The 18163-nt window shown below is 43.5% G+C and overlaps 1 protein-coding gene across 2 annotated transcripts in view; it reads left to right on the top strand.

Annotated features, from left to right (window-relative positions):
* epha4l (eph receptor A4, like) overlaps positions 1-18163 on the top strand; it is a 62403-nt gene that overhangs the window by 27289 nt on the left and 16951 nt on the right. For both annotated transcript variants that reach the window (XM_023282936.3, XM_023282935.3), the window contains exons 5-8: positions 6417-6752; positions 12921-13045; positions 13166-13325; positions 15552-15663. In XM_023282936.3, coding sequence (XP_023138704.2) covers positions 6417-6752; positions 12921-13045; positions 13166-13325; positions 15552-15663 — 733 coding nt within the window. The remainder of the gene's footprint in view (positions 1-6416; positions 6753-12920; positions 13046-13165; positions 13326-15551; positions 15664-18163) is intronic.

The raw sequence follows: 18163 nt of genomic DNA, 5'->3' as shown, positions 1-18163 counted from the left end.
TTTCCCTTTCTGAGACCTCAGTCCCTCTCTGACTCATGGAACTGGGAGTTCATTCTGGTAGAAAGATACACAAACAGGGAGCGAACAGAAAAAAGCCACCTAATGCACAAATCTCTACACTGTCATTTCCCAGCAAAATAACAAGATTCATGCTTACATGTGACAGACGTTTGTGTATGAGTGAGGATGTGTCATAAAGCAATTTTAACAACCAAAACATCTGTTTAGTCGGTTAGCTCATAGTTGGCTCGCCGTTCTGTCAAGTTCCTTTGGATTCATCACTCAGCAAAACAGTTCATTGAATCAGGCGACTAGATGAACTGCCCCCCTGCCTTCCAACGAACTAATTATTCCCCTGTAGCGCAGTATGTGTGCAAGATCAGAAACAATGCTCTTTTGTGGAATATTTGAAAGCTCTAAAATTGTTCCATTTTGGCTACATCTTTGGTGCTAAGCAGCGATTCCTGCTGAGTTTTGCAGTGATTTCCAACTGTCGCCAAACACGCAAAGAGTTTACTTGGATCAGCAAACACGGTAGAAAAGTTTTTATGTAGTCACTGGACTTGTGTCAAATAAACGAATACAAGTCAGAAATAGAAAGCAACAAAATGGGTGTTTAGTTTATGTGAAAATGCCTGAGGATGTGATGGAACTGTAACAATTTAGAACTGTCGCATTTACTAGATTAAAGCTGTAGTCTGTGATTCTGGAAAAAGATTGATCTTCAGGTCACATACGTAGATTTATAGCCAGGGTTTTGTACAAATGCCAGATTTCTTTTCAGTGCCAAAAGTCAATTTACAAGAAAAACCCTTCCAGCTTTGTGACTTTGCTCACATTAAAATTAATGGATGTCTTTGGGTTTAGGCTGTTCGTCCAGACTTTGATGTTACTTTGATTTCCACAAATAATTGCCACTCAAAAGATTAAGTGATCAGTTGAGAAAATCACTAGTAGAATAATCAATACAAAAATAGTACACTAATGTTCAAAAGTTTGGGGTCACCCAGACAATTTCATGTTTTCCATGAAAACTCACACTTTTACACTGGATTTCTGATCCATTTAATCTTATCTTCATTGAAAAAAACTGCTTTTCTTTCAAAAATAAGGACATTTCTAAGTGACCCCAAACTTTTGAACAGCAGTGTATATCAATATGAATAATTATTCTTAACCATTAAATAGTGGCATCCAATTCAATATTTAAACACTGACTATGACAAACAACCTGATTTCTAATACATTTGAAAAATGTTGGATGTTACATCTCAACATATTCAAAAGCTGTTTCGGGTTTTCTATTTTTAAAGGATACCTCTCAGTATGTAGTATTGTTTTCACCAAACAAGCTACATGTGGGTTTTCATCTTCCTGTAATAGAAATTAAAGAGGAAAACAAGTAGAAAAAAAACGCAAGCGAGCTGTTGATTATGAATCCCTACTACTGTGCTGCAAATTACATTTTAGAGACCTCACTTGCAGGGTAAAAATTACCTGCAATTTTATATTGGTTATTCTGTAATATAATTGTCACCTGCTTTTAATACTTGTTGAACTGTGATATTTAAGTAAAATTCCTAAATTTAAGAAAAATGAAAATAAAAACAAGTCTACTAGTCCTTCCTCTTGTCCTCGACCTGTTTGTCTACATCCCTGCATTTACTAGCCTATTTATGGACGAGCTGGGAGGTCATCCCCATTGTCTTATTAGTGAGCGCGGCGTTTCACGATGGCTGCTGCAAGCAACAGCTGTCGAAGCTCATTACTTGGCTGATTTTATAGGACCCTGCGCTGCCGTCTCCGCTACATTCCTGAGTCCATGGTTAGTAACTGAACATTAGGCCGACTCTCACCGACCTCTGCCCCTCCTTGTCAGCTGGTCAACATTTGATCTTTGAACTCTCACCCCGTCTGTCGACTCCTGTTTTCCTTCCCCGTGCATTTTTTCCCCTCTTTTGCTTCTCACCCACACGTTAGAGCTCTGTAATTACGACTGTCACTCACACATCCTTCCTCATCCACATTTTGTTTTCATTCTCCCTCTCTCTTTCTCTCAGAACCCACTCAGAGTTACGAACGCAGCAGATGAGGAAAAAAAAAGCTCTTAAATTCATTTCCCAGTTTGCCGTGCTGAAGGTCAGGCTGGGAAAGAGCCAGCATCTCTGGTAATTGGGGAGCATGCCTGTGTGTGTGTGTGTGTGTGTGTGTGTGTGTGTGTGTGTGTGTGTGTGTGTGTGTGTGTGTGTGTGTGTGTGTGTGTGTGTGTGTGTGTGTGTGTGTGTATGGGTAATTGAAAACGCTTTCCCCCTCTCTTAGCTCGCGGTCCAGCGATGCACGATGATGATTAAAACTGGATGTTGTGTAATTCCATCGCTGTGCGACTGTTTGTGTGCAGCTCCGGGTCTCCTGCTGTATTCTAACTGTCAGCGTCTGTCTTGCATCTTCGCTAGTTTGCGGCGATCGTACTTTTGATCGAGCGTTAATGTGAGCTATATTTGATTTCCAGATTAGAAATGAGAGCCAGTCTGTTCCTTTTCCTCCCACTCTTTGGATCAACCGGCCTGAGGAAGCTGGCAGGATAAATGAGTTATAACACTTTTTAAAAACAGAATTTTGAAGATTTTCTTCTTTCTTTATTTCTTCCTTTTTTTGGGGTATATTTTCAGTGTCCTTGTTTTGCTTACTTCAGTTATTTTTACAACCTATTTTATTTTCCTGTGACTGTTTTATACTTTGTAAGGCGGTTTCTGTCGTGTGTTTCATTTGTCTTTATTTTTCCTAAAATTAGGGCAAGAATTCTTTTTCAGATCCAGAGGCAGCTGCACCAAAAAGTTTTATTATTTTCGCTTCACATATTTTAAATGCTAATATTCACTAGCATGATGGATTCAACAGGTAGGAAACATCACTTAACACAGGACACAGCTCAACCAATTCATACAGTGTAGCCTATAATATTAATATACAGGGAAAAAATAGGCATTACTCATGGATAACAGTGTGTGAGCATAAATACACACCACTGGGCAGTAATGAGGACCAGGGACAGACACCCATGGGAGCTGGTTGCTCCGCTATGTTCAGGTTATATGGAGGGGGTGTTCTCCAGTTTGGGGTTTCTGCTGGCCCTTGATGTGTTTCTCAGATTTTTTCCCAGTTTTCTTAGTGGTGGTTTTGTGGAGGAAAAGGGAGGGACGGAGTGAGGAATGAACGCAGCGCAGCGAGGGCTCGAGGGGGGCATTGAATGAATCCCAGCCGGATGGTAACAGCAAGGTCGATGCTCTGGCCAATTTAGCCGGTTCTCTAACTGGTCCTGCGCAACACTCGGCTAACAATTACTGATAGAAAGAGACAGAAAGAGAGAGAGGGGTGAAAGAAGGAGAGGGAGGGAGGGATGGAGATTGGGAGTGGAGGAAAAATGAGAAAGACAGATTAAAGGGAGAAATGGAAGCAAAGGAGGGACAGGAAAGCAAGAAATAAAGCTCTGAGCAAATTGCAAGGCCGGAAACGAACAGAGAAGGAGAGGAGGGAGACTTTTTTTTTGAAGAGAAATTTTCTACGTCTCCCTCTGGGTTTCTCCCGTAAGAGAAGGGAATTTTAAGGCTGTGTTGAGCTAATGTTGTAGGAAGGTTGCACGAGCGTTGTGCTCCCGTCTCTCCCTGCCATCCAGGATTAATTACCGGGTGTCAGTCATAGCCGACGGCTCTCCCACGCTCCCTTGCTCCCAGTGGTGCATTCTGGGAGAGTGACAGGTACAGCCAAGGTAGTTTGTGCGTGTGTGTGTGTGTGTGTGTGTGTGTGTGTGTGTGTGTGTGTGTAACGCAGGACGTGGTGGAATGTGTTTAAGGCAGCTATAAAGTTATATAGTGCTGTTGCCTTGTTTGTCATAGCAACAAACAAACAAAATAATCTTTGCGAGGTGATTACACACACACCTGCCAGTGCACACACTCTTACCGAAATCTGTTTTCCTGACAGTCGTACAGGACTTGTTTAGAAGTATGCTTATATGGTTTCTTGGCAGAGTGAGAAGAGAAGATTGGTACCACTTTAATGTCTGTGTCCTAAATAAAGAAGAGGATCCAGTTAGCTTAGCATAGCATACAGACTGAAAGCAGAAGGAGCAGTTAGCCTGGTTCTGTCTAAAGCCCATTTATTAACTTTCTGAACCTCAAAACCCACCGGTGGATTTGGCTAGCTTGGTATCTTTAAAAAAATGGCTAAAATTATGCTATTTATCCTACATACAGAAAGCATTCTCATTCAGCAGTAACCAACAGTGATATAACAAAAATTCTGTCTTTTCAGTTGAACTGCAGGATGTGTTTACACAAAGCAGAGAGGAGATAAATATTGAAAAAGAAAGTTAGAACTAAAATATCTCGTCACAATTTTGTCCAGTATTGATAACACGTGGGCCTTTAAAAATGCTGTTCATGTTAATTCCAGGTTTGTTTAAGTTGTTGTAAAATAAAAAAAAAAAACTAAATTTTTTTTCCTTTTGTTGTGATTTGTGTCATTATTAGAATATACATGACGCAAAGTACATTTTACCCATGATTGGGGTAATGCATATGAAAGCAAATTGTGAGGTGTTTGTAAAAGGAAAACAACCAAAAAATTACATAAAAGTAAAACTGCAACTGCTTTAGGTCCCTAAACTTCCTTTACCACAGGCTATCTATCACCTTTGCTCTGCTATGTTTATGACACCTGAGGTCCAGATAACAGCCTCGCATCTCAGACAGTGTGCTATTAAGTATTAGTGCAAAGGGAGTAAAGGTTAGTCAGAGCCAGCACACAGAGAAAGACACTATTATAGTGACGGTTTGTGTTGGCACCTTAATTTAGAAACCTCATCTGTAACTCGTTCCCATTGTCTGAGAACCAGACGGTGGGGAATGAGGTAAAAGAGCAAGAGAGGAGAAGTGGGTGAGGAGAAGAAAAAGCAAGGGGAAAAGGGGGGCGACCGACTCCTTTATCATCATTTTTAATGGGAATTTATTAATAGATTTTCATCAAAGGGTGCAGTTGGTAATATTAACACAGTCTACTCTGTATCCTTTCATCTAAAAGCCTGTGTCCTGTGCAGTTCAGCAGACACCTCTCCTCACCCTCCATCTCTGTCCCCTCCATCCCTCCATCCATCCACCCAGACCTGCTCCTTCCATACTAATCAGTGGCTTTCTGGATGAACAGACGGTGTTTGTCTTCTCCTTCTGTCCTTCTCCATCTCCTTCCTCTCAGCCTCTGCTTCCCCCTCAGTGTTTGCTCATTCGCCGCTATCTGCCAGACTAATGCTGCCGTGCAAGTCCGGTCCACAGCGTCCCTCGAAGACGACGCGCGTTACGGGTAAAACTGTGCTTCCTCGTCTCCATTAAAACGGCAACGCTCGTGCACAGACGCGCACTCCTTCCTTCCTCCCCGGGCGCCTATGTGCACACACTCCTACACACTGTCCCCTCTGCTGCTGCTCTCTGCGTCTCTGTGAAATCACTCATTGCCACTCTGCTCCTCCAAAAATAACACTGATAATTAATTTCCGTTGTGAAATGATTCGTCTGTGGACTGACTGGCTTTCATATTTCACCCCGCATCGATCCCCCCAGTCCGCTCGTGTGCGCTTCATTAGTCAGAGGGAGAGAGCGAGTGAGACGGGGAAAACAGAGAGGGAGAGAGAGAAACGGAGAGTTAAGTCAATTACCGCCGCTTATGTTTGAAAGCAACGCAAAAAAACACATTAATTACAACGGGGCTGACATGTAAATTGGGATTGATGCGCTGGGGACTTTGTGTCACTTGTCTCTGGAGCTGCTTTCTCTTATAAAAAGCCCATAGTGGAGGTTTTACATCAGAGCAGGAACTAAATAACAGGGTCCAAAGCAAACTTTGTCTAAAGTTACTGAGTGGGTGCCATAAAGCCGTGCTGTTAGCAGCGGGTTCAGGCGCTCCGCCACCTTCCAGCTGATTCGACATATGAATCTGAAAGATCTCTGCTGGCCTATTGGATTTCAGTTAACATTCTGAATTAACTGAGGTGAAATCGGATCCTCCCACACTGTAATGGACAGGACATTAAAATGGAATTCAAGAAGCCTCAGCTCTCAATAAAGGGATAGCCCTGTCAATTACACGCTCACATCTTTGTTATATGCACATGTATGGGAAGAATCAATTACCACAATCACTCCAGACTCAGTTTTTTGAAGCATACGCCAAGAGATACTAGTATAGCTGATGAAAACTGATGTGAAGACAGTTTTACCGTCTCCCTCTCTGCTCCATTTTTCATCAGTAACCACAAGTAAATATTAATGTAACTCTGTACCTGCTTTGCATTTGGCACGTTGCTGTTTATTCTGACCGCCGCTGCTAACGGCATCAACTCCTTCCTCTTTCCGCCTCCTCCGCAGGCCCTCCATCTGCGCCGGTCCACCTCATCTCCAATGTGAACGAGACGTCCGTAAACCTAGAGTGGAGCCCACCCCGGAGCTCTGGAGGGCGCCAAGACTTGACATACAATGTGGTGTGTAAACGCTGCGGGCCCGACGGACGGCGCTGTCAGCCCTGCGGAAACGGCATCCACTTCAGCCCGCAGCAGCTGAGCCTGAAGGGAACCAGGGTGTCCATCAACGAGCTGCAAGCCCACACCAACTACACCTTCGAGGTGTGGGCAGTGAACGGGGTGTCGCCTCAGAGCCCGGGGCCGGAGCAGGCCGTGTCCGTGACCGTCACCACCAACCAGGCCGGTAAGACGACCAGAGTTGATGATGAGTGTATGGGTGAGAGACTGTGTGTTTAGTTTCAGTGGTTCTATTAAAAGAAGCTATTACCCACAGAGATAATGTGACTAACGTGGGCTCTTAACGTCCAATAATAATATTTTTTTGTGAGAATCCAATAGATAGTCCAAGCACTCCAACAATATAGGTTAAAAATTGCCAATATTGGCATTGAATAGCTCAGGAATAAATGATAGGTCCAATATATTGACATATCAATATATTTTTCCAACCTGTTGACCATTAAAATAGATTCAAAGACATATTTCAAATGACATCTTTAAACCTGCTAGCAGCAACACCTTCTGGCTGGTGTGAAAGGCCTGCTATTTTTCTAGCAGTCACAAGAGAAAAATTCAAGGGCTTTTCGAATACACTGAGCTGAACTAAAAGCTGTGTTTATGCAGAGACGATAGGAGGAAAGTATGGAAAGTAATTAAAAGTCTATGCTGTAAAATATATACAGTATGTAGAGTCACCATTTTTTCCAGTACAGGTAGCCCATGTGGACACACATTCATTCCAGGGTTTTCCACTTTTTGTAAAACACATAATGAAAGAAATGCAACTTTTTCTTGGTTTGATTTTTTGAAGTACAACTTGGTTTTGCTGCACAGAAGACATTTCTTCTAGCCGTGGTTGTGCTGTTTCCATAGAGGTTCAGGACTTTATACGACAGTAAAAAAAATGTGTCCATAATGACTAAAAATGTGACAGGAGCAAAAAACGGACAAAAACTGCTTTAGGGTCAAAAGATTAAACCAGAGTTCTGGTACCGCATAAAGAAGCTTATGAAGAATCAGCTAAATAGCAGTACTTGTTTTTTTTTATACCAGGCCACATAAAAACAATATTTATAACTGCAGTTCTGGTGTTCATTCATGTAATTTATTAGGACCCATCAACATATTTTTAATGCACAACATACTACAATAGTTCCCACTGGGAAACATCATCACTATAGTAACTTATGGCTATTTTAATAGACATTTCCGTTTATTGAATGTCATTCCTAACCTTGGAAACAGCATTTTAATCACTCATTTTCCTATTTTATAAAACCTCCTCACGTTTGCTTACTTAACTGATTTCTGAGGGATCTCCAGTGGTTTACTTCCACTTTACTGCAGATCATAAAGTCCAAGTTAGATTTGTGTCTCAAGTGTTGGTAGAAAGTGTGTGCTGGCGTATGTTTGATGCAGAGCACAGGTTCGTTACACTGAATGCCTGGAGTACTTTTTTGGGGGCAATCTGCGTGTCAAAACATGTTTATTAAAGTTGTGAATAATTTGGGTGAAGGCTGGGTGATTACTGAGCAGGGTGATGGATTCTCAGCAGGGGGAAATGATTTTCTGCAATATTTCACTGGAGTTTTGCATAATTAGGCATGAGAAGCCTAGGCTGCAGATAGGGCCACCGTGCTATATTTAGCTCCCAAGCTAATGAATTAGATGAGTTGTATTGATCTGTGGAGGCTTCATTGCAAATGCTGTTAGACCGTGTGTGTGTCTGTGTATGTGCATGTAATTATTCTTGTAGAATACACCCGTGAATTCAGTCTCTCCTTAAGAGCTGGAGAAGGGCCCTCTAGCCCTGGGGTGCGTTCAAAGCCTCCCGTTGTTTTGTCATTTAGCCGCTTTGTAACTGGTTGTTGTGCAAATGGATTTTATGACCCTGGTCCTTTCTCTTCATCCCTCCCTTCTCTCCTCCGCTTATAGCCGATCATTACCTTGGTCTTCTTTACTGCTCTGCTCTTGGGTGGCAAGCTAAGTGCCTTTTTGTGCCATTTTTTATCACTAATTTCCATCCATGGGAAAAGCGAATATCTTGAATAGGACTTGGACTGGCAATTTAAGGACACAGTGGCTTGATTTATCAGCCGGGGTCAGGAAGATAGAGATGAATGGGTGTGCTGCCTGTGGGAGAGCTGCGAGTCCTGCCAGACAGGCATGTGTGGGAGCTGTAATGGAGCACACCCTGGAGTCCACACCGAGGGCTCGTAATAGCATGTCTGTACGGTCATAGATGCACTGTTGCACAGAGACTCCGAGGTGCACACTTTCAGACATGGATTCATACAAAGACATCGCCACACACACACACACACACACACACACACACACACACACACACACACACACACACACACACACACACACACACACGTGTCCCCCTGAGGTTGCTCGAGGCTAATCTGCTGACTTGAAGTTGTAAGATATAGATGATGTTGCCTTTGGCTCGTCACCGGTGCATGTTTCACAACTGTTCCCCCGGATTAGTTATATGAAGCTGCAGCTGGAAGCTCTATTAGTGTGGATGTGGGAGGGACTGCATGTGCGGCTGAAAGTAAGAAAATGTGCGACGCAGAATGCTCATAGATGGAGATGATCCGCGTTCGCCCCTCGAACAATGTCATCTGTGTGACTCCATGTGTGTGTCAGTTCTAATTTGTGCTCATGTGTGTGTGCGTGTTCAAGAGAATAGCTCCAGACTGATTGGATTTCTTCCTGCTAATGCTCGGTAGGGGCTTTGGAGGCTCTGGTTTCAGCCGCTGGTAATCCAGCCAGTCATCTGTGGCTGTCCCTCTCTCTGTATCGCCTCCCCTCATCCAGACACCGTGGATTACACATTTATTATGATAGATTTATTAGGATTTATAAGTGCTGTAGAAAAGACACCCCCGCCGCCTTCCCATAAAAGTTCAAATTTCGACGAGAAGGGAAGAAGTGAGGTAGGCAGGTTGGAAAGGAAAGGAGCGCTTACGCGTTTTTGCGTGAGAGTTAAAAGGAAGACGGTGCAGCGGAGAAAAATGATGGGCAGCAGATAAAAATGAAGACATGAGGGTTGTTGATTGTGTGTGCTGTGACCAGGCATGCACTTGTGTGTGCATGAGGAGGTCAGATTCCATGTGTCGCCACGAACAATTCCACTGTCGTAAATCAGCCGGGGTGTAACCCTTTCACCCGGACTGCATGGGGAACGGGAGGGGCGAGGGTGGGGGGGAGATGTCCAAGCTTTGAACTGACCCCTGGCTGTAAATGGATGTTTTCTCCCCCTTTATGGGATCAAGCACTTTTGTGTGTGTGTATGTGTGAGAAAATGGGAACGAGAGTCGGAGAGTGAGGTGTTTATGTCTCGATACAAAATACTTGGCAGGCTTAGGTGACTAAAAGTGAATTAGTGCATGAGAGACTGTGTGTGTGTGGGCACGTCTGTCAGAGCACATGCGTGTGAGTTTCCATCTCTTTGGCAAACCGGACAGACGTGCATGTGGAAATGTGTTTTGAGGAGGTGGAAGCGGCGGAGGGGTTAGGTGGGATGGGCGGGGGGAGAATCTTGTAAGCAGGAGCCATTTTCCCGACACCCTGAAAAACGGCTCCCTCCTTGACTATTTTTCCTTGGCGGCAGCAAAATTGAGTGACTCAAATCTGGCAACCAGGCTCCAATCTGGCAGCCACATGTGCACCCCGGCCTCTGTCTCTTTTAATGTCAAAACTGTAATCGACCGCATATTCGCGCAAATGCTCGCGCCGACCACAGATGCTCCTCGCTGCACAAATACTTTGTGATGAACATGCTCGCTAAGACAAACTCGCTCACTGAACAAGCACGCAGACACAAAACCTCACAACTGTCTGCAAAAAAAATTAAAAATCTGCTGCACTATTCTTCTGGGAAGGTGATGTACAAATCAAGCCAAACCCAGTGTCTCTGCCAGGTTTTTACTCATTATAATGTATGCATGGATGGCATGATTGGGTTTTTTGCTGTCTGTGTGAGATAATGGGACGAGGTGTGTTTTTCTATGTGAATTTCTGTCTTTCTGTTTGTGTAATGAGGTCCGTTGTGTGTTTACTGTATGTGTGTGTGTACTAGTGTAGCGGGCTATGAAAGAGGTTTTTTTTGGAGAGCGCAATTCTGAAATGAGATCTGAATATTCATTGCGCCTAACACTTATTATTCCACCAGCGTGTTTAGCCCACGCGTTCAGGAGGCAGTAAGAAATTACAGACCTGCCCCACATATTTAAATTCATCTACAGAGGTGCCAGCAAGTCTAGCAGGGTCTGCCCCAATCGCAGCCTCAGGTGAAACGTTTCCCTATTCAGGACAGACGTCTCAAATTTAGTCTTGCATCAGCTGTGTGTAATTTGTACACACATGGTTTGACAATATTTCAAATTTGTCTCTGTGTCAGTTTGCTTTTTAGGCATTCATCTGACTAATTTATTTTTAACAAGTCCTAAGACTCAGCCTTGATGGATCACTTCTTCTGGGCTGCTGTGTCATGTAACAAAACCTGAGACGCGACCGCTCAGAAAATCACTCATCTTTATCCTCACATTAGTCGAGGGAAAAATAAAAACGCAACAAGAGCAGCGGAACACGATTAAACCGCCATATCTGTCATCTTTGGAGGAAAAGATGGATGTGCGGATTACCTTTGGGGAAAGAAGGCCTGTGACCCTTCAGGGGTTTTTCTTTCGGAGTCGGAGCGTCCTCGGTCAGCCCCAGGAGGGCCTTCAAATTGGCTCTCGCTGCCGGGTATGATTGATCGGAGGGATACAAATGGCCGCCATCTAATTGTTTAACGGAGACGCAACACATTAGGCCAACAGGATGACACAACCTTGGGTTAATCTATTTACTAAGAGATGTCTGCAATCCCATCCCTCTCCGTCTCAATCTCAACCCCCGCCGGTCACAGACCCTCTGCCCCCCTCCTCATCCTGCCGCTTCTTCACCACACTGAAACTCAATCCATTGCTGGTGCTTGAATTCCAGGCCCGTTTGAACTCAATCCGCAGCTAAAAGCAGGGTTTTGTTAGCATTAGCTCGAAGGCTAGGCTCCCTGGAGCCCCCGCTCAAAGTGATGAGAATGTATATAATGTCATAGATAATCCAATCATAATCGGTGGACCGCGAACCCCTCATTAATCATCCCACTGTAATTTTTTAAAAGGCAGATGGCCTGGAACGAGTAAGGTTACAGTAATCACCGAGGAGCAGAGGTCAAAGAATCATTCCTTGTGAACTCGTAAGAGCAGATGCTGTAAAGAAATGCTACCTGGCATCAGTGGAAATGTGTTTTTGTGTGTTGCTTTGTTCTCTCTCCAGGGAGAGTAGATGAGTGGGGTTGTTGGGCTGTTGAGGGTACTTGTGTGAATGTAGAAGGGGTTTTAAACTCCTACAGGAATTTTGCTAATGCTAGAACACCAAAGCGCTGGAGATGTGTATGTCTTTGTGTCCCATATCTTTTTGTCTCTGCTCACTTGTGTGCCTTTTTGTTCACTGGTCTGTGGCTCTACCTGCCATATCACGTTGTCTGCTCAAAACTCAATCCATACAGAAGTGTTTCTCTGTTTACAACACTATCTACCCTGTGCCTATCTATTTCTCTTTGTAACGTCGAGAGTGTGTATGACCTAATTTTAGTGTTGTCACACTCCCTGAAGATAGGGGTTTGATTTGTGCAGAGGCGACGCACTGGAGGGAGGGGACGGGTGTAAGCCATTATCTGTGCTTTAACCTTCACATGTTAAAGGCGTCTCAACGCAGATAACGCGGCTGCTTGAAATATGGCCTCATTATCAGCTGCAGCAGAAAGGGCTCGGAGATAAGATCGCACACAGCGGCTTTAATGAAAACCAATTGATTTGTTCTCTTGACGAGAAAAAAGAAACGAAAGGTGTAGAGCTCATTTAATTTCATTCATACACTTTGTAGCAATGTATGTGCCCAGGGTGACCTGTGAATCTACACAAAATGAAGTTAAGAAAAGTGCCTGAGAGGCTTGTGTCAACTGAGGTAATCTTAGATCAGTTTTATGCATGCCAAGCATTAGATCAGGAATAGAGTATTGCCCTGCTCTCCAGCTGTGGCAATTCAGCTGTGTGACCATATAGTTCTGTAAACGCCTTCAATTTTGAATGGGAGCCAAGTTCAAAGACAAATGGAAGTGATTGCCTTGTGGCCTGGCCCGCTGTTTGACTTTCTCAGCGGGAGCAAAGATTGGGGGATTTAGGAGAGCAGCACAAAACAGACTCAATGTCTCCAAAGCTGAAAACACTGGGAGAAAGCAGCAGGCTAAATATTTTCTGTCTTCTTTTTTCTCTTCCTTTGATCATCTCACCAGCTCCCTCCCCAGTGACTTCCATTCAGGCCAAGGATATCACAAGACACACCATCTCCCTGGCCTGGCAGCCACCAGACAGAGCCAACGGGGTCATCCTGGAGTATGAGGTCAAGTACTATGAGAAGGTGAGGGGTGCCACAGGAGAGTCTGTTCATGAAATGTAGTCAAGGACACCAGAGCTTTTAGAAGATAGATCTGTTCTGTAAGGCACTGAGTCAACGCTATTGTCTTTCCGTCTTCCTCAGGACCAGAATGAAAGAAGCTATCGAATCATAAAAACCTCTTCTAGGAATACCGACATCAAGGGCCTCACCCCGCTCACCTCCTACGTGTTCCATGTGCGAGCTCGTACGGCGGCCGGCTACGGGGATTTCAGCGGCCCGTTTGAGTTCATGACCAACTCTGGTGAGTTCAAAAACAGCGCCTCCGCTGAGCTCGAGCCGATGATATCAGCGCACGGCAGAGCTAGAGAGGCTTGATGCCAGATCTTTCTCTCCTGTTTCTGAAAAACTCCGCCATGATAGAATCTTTTACGATTTTGTCTCTTTCACTGTAGAGTCATTAATCAAAATAGCTGTCGACTGTAAAAGATAAATGATGTTGTGCTCCAGCACCTTACTGGCAACTGGAGTAAGTTCCATTATTCAAGTGTGAGTATGAGTCTCAGTAGATGTGCCAGCCAAGGTTCAAACTATATGGGTTTTTGAAGAATGATACCGTTTTTGACATTTTTAGTTGGAAGCTGCTGATAGATACTTTTTGCTTCTCATCAGTATTGTTAAATTTGATCAATGTAAAGCCAAAAAAAAATCAGCAGTCACTGTTTCCACCAGACTCTAAAGCACTAGAATGATAACAGCAGTAACAGCGACTACGTGGGTGGACTCTGATCACAATTTCAAATTAGCCTCTCAAACCCCGCTGACCTGCCAGGGGGTCAGTCAGTACAATGTCATGCCGTGCAGCCAAAACTTGTTCAGACCCACATTTTACATTCAAGTCGAGATCCCACAGTTTTACAAAGATTTCCATTTGATGGAAATGACCGGCCACAAAAAAAAAAACACTTCAGTCTTGGGACAAGCTGTTAGAAAATATATCTAATTACTGTCAGACGGAGTGGAAAAACATGACCCTAAAGCTGCTTGTGGGAAATGAAGCGGGGAAACTAAATGTGAAGGAAACTGAATTCAGGTGAAGAGCCAAGATCATATTCTTCATATATATTTACAGTGTGGTTTATGTAGTTTGGTCATCCTTCTAGTTTCTCTGTCTAGTTTTCACACAACATCCATCAGGTCACTCCTCTGGTGCCTTTCCTTTTCTTTCTTGCCCTGTTTTGGGAGATTTATTTATCTAAATAAATCTAAATAGGCCAGAGGAAATCACATATGTATGGATTCATTTAAGGTAAATTTATCATTTATATCAAGGGTGTCAAACTCATATCAGTTCAGGGGCCACATTTAGATCAATTTGATCTGAAGTGGACTGGAACAGTATAATCATAGCATAATAACCGATAAATAACAACAACTCCAAATTTTTGCCTTTGTTTTAGTGCAAAAAAAGTACATTCTGACAATGTTGACATTTAATAAACTCTCATTAATTTCAACAATATTAAGACTCAGTTTATCATTTACACATTACAATGTAAAGATCACAGTGTCTACAAAGGTACAAGACATTTAGTCGCGGGTATCTGGAACTAAACAATATAGATTTTGTAACTTGTCAAGATAAGAAATTATTTTAAATTCCCAACCATTTCCACATCTATGTAGTAATACTGACGCACCGCACCACACCAACTAAAGTGGGAACTATTAGGGAAGAAGGTTAGGTTATCCCCCTGCCTTGTAAATATAGAAAATGTATACATAAAAAATGCATAAAAGTTGTGGCAGTGCATCAACAATACATCAGCCAAAGCAAACTCATTCGAACTGAAGCTGCTGACTCACATTATATTGCACAATGTCTTTAGATATTTTCACAGGAAGTATTCATTTTCACCTCTGTAATTTCTACATTGTGCAAAGTCATCCTGTGGGCCAGGTTGGACCCTCTGGCGGGCCGGTTTTGGCCCGCGGGCCTTGTGTTTGACACCCCTGATTTATATCAATACATTCAACCTGACATTATTTGACTAAAATATGGCTTCACTACACTAATATGTGATCATCCAAACTTAACCTTATTCCTCTACCTTTTCTTGACATTCAGATCTTGCCTAGTAAATATTATTCCACGTAACATTAACAGTTAGTTTGATGCACAGGGTCACAGGGAGACACTGTAAGCCCAGGTGTCCCCTTTGTAATGCAGATAGACACAGCAGCGCATGATAATGACATGGTCAAGCATCCGTCCTAATGGCTCGCCATTGTCCCTCAGTGATGCATGCGAAACAGAAGACTTTATGGGCAGAATTGTAAAATGGAGGGAGAGGGAACAAACACGGTGCGTGGACAGACACATGTGGAGGAAGTGGGAGGGAGATCAGTTGCTTTCACACACACACAATGTACACCGGCTCTTTCATGTGCGGCGACTCCATCGAGCATAATGATATTGACTTTGCTCTTTGTCTTCTTCTTTTTTTTCCCCTTTCCTTTTATTTCACAGTCCCTGCACCCATTATCGGCGATGGGGCCAACTCCACGGTGTTGCTGGTGTCAGTGGTGGGCAGCGTGGTCCTTCTCATCATCCTCATCAGCGCTTTCGTCATCAGCCGAAGGTGAGATCCATCCCGTCCCTCTTCCTCTCTGTCCCTTCTGCTTTCTGTCTCTCCCTCTTGCCTCCCAGATGAGGGATGTCTTGCTTAGTGCCGGCAAAGTAGCTGTCAGGGGATGGAAGTCTCTCCAAAAACACACACAAACACACACACACTCACACACTGAGTCAGACAGCCAGTGCAACTTGCTCACGTCGAATGAGTGATGCCTCGCCACACCGGAGACGTGATTGACAGCTCCGACAGCTGAAGAGATGCAATCAGCGACCCTTCGCTCCCCTGTCCTCTGCATCCATCCTCCCCTCATCCGTCTCCCTCCATCTCCCAGCTAGTGGCTGTAATCCCGGCCGCTAGATATTTTCCCCGCTGTGGCTTGCTGACCGCCGTGAAGAAAATGAGAGAGAGAGATGGTGAAAAAACGAGAGCGAGTGAGGGAGAGCGACAGGAGGGTGGACAATGAGATAAGCGAGCAATGAAAAGTAGGAGATAGAATACAGAGGGAGTGAGACAGAGAGGCATCAGGTGGATTTGCAGTGACCCAATCTCAGGGTGTTAACCAGCGAGCAGGACAAAGCACCGTCACACAGATGGGATTACATGCAGATGGGGCTGCCTCACCTCAGGGTGTTAACCACACTCCCCCTGTGTGTGTGTGCGTGTGTGTGTTTGTGTGTTGTCGGTGCAATTGTGCACAAGTCACGAGAAAAAGAAGTTTAGTATGTGTGGTGGCAGTGGGAGGAAGGGGAGTGTTAATGCCTTGTGTGTGTATATGTGCCTGTTTATATGGAAACCAAGTCACTGTTTCCATGTGTGTGTTGAGGATGATGGGGAGTGAAGGGGGCTGTTGATTGTGTTTGTGTGTGTTTGTGTGTGTATGTGTGTGTGTGTCTGTGTCTGTGTGTGTGTGTCCTCTCTTTGCCATGTGATTGCCTCTCTCTCTCTCTCTCTCTCTCTCCAGCCAAGCAGGTGGTTGTCTCAGCCTTTTTTATATGCATGTGACGGCCACTGTCATTGTGCTGCTGCAGCCATCCTGTGATTGTGGGGAGGGACTGTAATCATGTAGCCGTTTACCATCATTATACAACCATAGAGGAGGACAATGTCTCCCACATCTGGTCATTTCCACCACTGACCTAACACATCAATATGAGCACAGGTGTCAGGCCGCCTCAGGGACTCGGAGGGATTTAAGAGCACTTTCTCTTGGATTGATTTATAGCTTTTATACCCGCCTGGCTTGTCGACTCCGTGTTGTTGTTATAGGCTCGGTGCCCTTCAGGAACCTTCAGCGCTGAAAGAAAATCTTACTTGACTTTGGAATAAAATGTACCTATTAAAACTAATATCTGCAAAGCATCAGTAAAAGTACTTGTGAGGTAATATATTATAACTTTGGAGCTTGGTTGTTGTTCCTGATGCACTGATGGTAAAGCTAAAGGTGAAACTGATATGTATATGTAAAGTTTAATCCATAAATAACATATTTTATAGAAAAAATCCTATACTTTGTGTGGAAAATCTTAATCTACGTCACAAGCTACTGTCACCGTTAAGAAACTGTAGTTGGTGCTATTTTTTTTCTCTGAAATGTAGTAAACTGTCTGTTATATGAAATCTGAGTAAATTGGTATCTTGTACAAATAAAATCTTTGAATTTTTCTTGTGCTTTTTAGCATCTGGTTGCACAAAGTAGGGAACTTCCATGGTGACACAGGCACAGTTCAGTGTTACTCTGTATTTTAGCCTAAAGCAGTTGTTTGGAAATTTGGGGAAACCACTGAAAGACACATTTTTTAATTTCTATTTTGCATTTACATGCTAAATAGAAAGCTTTTGAATTTCTGGTAGGAGATTTTCCTAACCTCTGAACAGAGCTATGCTTGTTGTGAACCCCATTTCTAGTCTTTGTGCTAAACTGAGCTGACTTTAGCCTGACGTCTACTGCAGACATTAGTGTGAGGTCCTTCTTCTCTTGTAACTTGCAGTCAACAAAACAAATATGTGAAGTTCCCACAAGATTTAACTATTGTTTCAGGGCTTTTAATAGCTTCTTCATAACTAGGAGCAAATATCAAGAAAAAGATGCCACAAAATGTAATAAAATACAATGCAATAAAATACAATGTCTTTATCTTGAGCTCTCTGTAATTCTCCCGTTTGACAAACGAGACACAACACAGCAGAAAAGTAGCACTACTACGGGAGGTGGGATGTACAAATATGGAATGAGTGGAAAATGCTTTTTGTCAGGGTCGGGGAGGCTGGCAAAAGGATAGTAGTTTGAAGTTACACAGGGCGACACATTGGCGTTGTGTAAATAAAATAATAGGGACAGCTGTTTTGATATGCATCTTTCCTCCACAGTGTAGTTTGTCCTTTAGTTTTAGTCTTAATTAGGAATTTGTGAATATTATCATCATCACATATTCTTGTTTCTATTTAAGATGATTTGCTTCGTTGTCTGACCCCTGGCTGCCTGACATTTGATCTACAGTGACTGACC

The sequence above is a fragment of the Amphiprion ocellaris genome, chromosome 7 (genome assembly GCF_022539595.1).
Source record: "Amphiprion ocellaris isolate individual 3 ecotype Okinawa chromosome 7, ASM2253959v1, whole genome shotgun sequence".
In the NCBI taxonomy this organism is placed as follows: Eukaryota; Metazoa; Chordata; class Actinopteri; family Pomacentridae; genus Amphiprion; species Amphiprion ocellaris.
This window is presented reverse-complemented; position numbering and strand designations above follow the sequence as displayed.